General features: G+C 54.8%; 1 protein-coding gene across 2 annotated transcripts in view; it reads right to left on the reverse strand.

Annotated features, from left to right (window-relative positions):
• vta1 (vesicle (multivesicular body) trafficking 1) overlaps window positions 1–2,500 on the reverse strand; it is a 33,735-nt gene that overhangs the window by 13,376 nt on the left and 17,859 nt on the right. For both annotated transcript variants that reach the window (XM_084700432.1, XM_084700431.1), the window contains exon 4: window positions 1,785–1,860. In XM_084700432.1, coding sequence (XP_084556558.1) covers window positions 1,785–1,860 — 76 coding nt within the window. The remainder of the gene's footprint in view (window positions 1–1,784; window positions 1,861–2,500) is intronic.

Consider the following 2,500-nt stretch of genomic DNA (forward strand, 5'->3'; position numbering starts at 1 on the left):
ATGACGCAAACGAGGCCTGTCAGCACACCACCACCGATGCAGGGTGTGGACAAAACCATCGCAAATGGTTCAGCCGTTGATGCTTTGCCGATCTGTGATCATCTGTGAGACCATTCTGCTCCAGAGGGAGTGGTTATGTCTAATGACAAGATAAGATTAGCCACCAGCCACTTCGGACTTGCTCCATTCAACGGCTCCCTTTCGGTCGGACGATACAGCTCTCTCACGCGCGCGCCCTCCGTGTCTTTCTCCCTCTCACGTCGCTCTCCTTCCATCCAATCTCCCTCCCCCTCCCCCTCCCCCCCTCCCCCCCTCCCCCCCTCCCCCCCTCCCCCCCTCCCCCCCTCCCCCCCTCCCTCCCTCCCTCCCTCCCTCCCTCCCTCCCTCCCTCCCTCCCTCCCTCCCTCCCTCTCTCTCTCTCTCTCTCTCTCTCTCTCTCTCTCTCTCTCTCTCTCTCTCTCTCTCTCTCTCTCTCTCTCTCTCTCTCTCTCTCTCTCTCTCTCTCTCTCTCTCTCTCTCTCTCTCTCTCTCTCTCTCTCTCTCTCTCTCCTCCTCTCGGCCCCTCTCTCTATTCCCCGCCGCCCTCGCCACCTCAAATTTCCTTGATTCTGCCCCCAGTTTTCTGTCGCTCCTCTGTGTGTGTGTGTGTGTGTGTGTGTGTGTGTGTGTCGCTCCTCTGTGTGTGTGTATGTCGCTCCTCTGTGTGTGTGTGTGTGTGTGTGTATGTCGCTCCTCTGTGTGTGTGTGTGTGTGTGTGTGTGATAGAGAGTGTGTGTGTGCATGTGTGGTGTGTGTGTGTGTGTGTCAGAAACCCTATCTTCCCCCAGGCCCATAGTGACGTGTCTGGGAGAGAGCTGCCTGGTCATGGGGAGAGACTGAGAGGACTCATTGTCTGGCCCGGTGGAGTGAAAAGAAAGGACGAGGGAGAGAGAGAAAGGGAAAAGGGAGACGGCGAGGAGCGAGCGACCGGCATAGCGGTGCACTTCATCAGAGCAGAGGGGATCTGCTGCAAGCCCCCCCCCCCTCCCTCCCCCCCCTCCCCCCTCCTTAGAGAGAGAGAGAGGGGTACTGAGTGAGGAAGTGGATAGTGTCAGAGTTGTTCACTCAATGAGCCACTTGTCTGTGCGACTGTGTGTGTGTGTGTGTGTGTGTGTGCATGAGTGTGTGTTATGTATGGGTCGTCCGGCCAATCAAAAGCCACTTTCCTGTGGACAGGCCTTCCTACCTAGTCCTCCTACCGTATCTTGTACCGACTAACTCTGATCCCGACATCCCCTTTCTTACGCCTCCTACTGCCTAGCTTCCCTGCTCTCGAGTCTCCTTGCTCTCTTGACAACTGCCCAGTCCTTTACACCCCCTACATCCTACACCCCCCCCCCCCACACACACACACTTCCATAGCCCTGTTTAACTGCGAGCAAGTCCGTTTAGTGAACTCGTTTCCTTTCTTCCATGCGTGTAGTTTTTCTAAGTTAGAGCTGTAGCACCACTAGGTGTGGTAGGTGAGCAGAGACTATCTCCAGAACAGTTCGGTCCAGTGGTGGTAGTCTAGTCTGAAGTACTAGGCCTATTGTCTGTTTACCAGTTTCGGGTTGGGCCTGTGCTGTTCCCTACCTACGCTTCCAACATTTTCCTAATCAAGGCAGCGTATGGCAAACTCTTGTGAAGATGCATGCCTACATATCGTGCACGCCACACCGCCCAATTCCACACACCAGGAGGAATCCCCCCAAAAGCCAGACGGCGAGGTGGAATGTTCTAGAACGGGCACCGACGCGACGTACCTCCTCTGACATCTCTCCGAACACGCTGAGGACGTCGAGCAGCAGGCTGGAGGTGTAGAAGGACTTGATCATGTTCCTGGGAGGGACACACACAAGAAACACAGCCGCGTTATCATCTGCTGTGTCCAATGTGCGATCCATCAGGGGTCTCACACTCGCACAGATTAACCCTGCGGTTCCATATTTGGCAGGGGTGTTGAGAGGACTGCCGTGGCCTGCTGGATTGACTGCCGCGGGAACAATGCGGCCGCATCGACGTCCGTACAGATGGAGCTGCAAAGTGTGACAGGACAGTGATTGAGTTTGATGGAGAAAAAGTCCCTAAGACTGAATCAAACTGTCACCTGGAGTAGATTTCGCAGCAAAATGTAATTAATGGCCGAAGGGTGACGTTAGAGGGGTGTGTGTGAGTGGGTGTGTGTGTTTGCTTGGAAGTGACACCACTGGTAGCATTCAGTTCACCTCGCAAGACCATAACCCAGGAGGAAAACCTGTCGCTTGTAAAATCCCTCACCGCTGGGTATAGGAAGCAGAAACACACACACACACACACACACAAACATAAACAGGGCATCAGAGGTGAGTTTTCATGTCAATGTGGCCCTTGTGTGACGTGTCGGGACTAAAGTGTTCTGTGTCGAGTCGAGGCAGAGGGGGAGTCTCTCGTTCCAGGTCAGCTCCCATAAACAGCTGCTCTGCACCGTTCCACGGGTGAC

This window comes from Hypomesus nipponensis, chromosome 6, assembly GCF_054491055.1.
Source record: "Hypomesus nipponensis isolate SF chromosome 6, ASM5449105v1, whole genome shotgun sequence".
NCBI classification, from domain to species: domain Eukaryota; kingdom Metazoa; phylum Chordata; class Actinopteri; order Osmeriformes; family Osmeridae; genus Hypomesus; species Hypomesus nipponensis.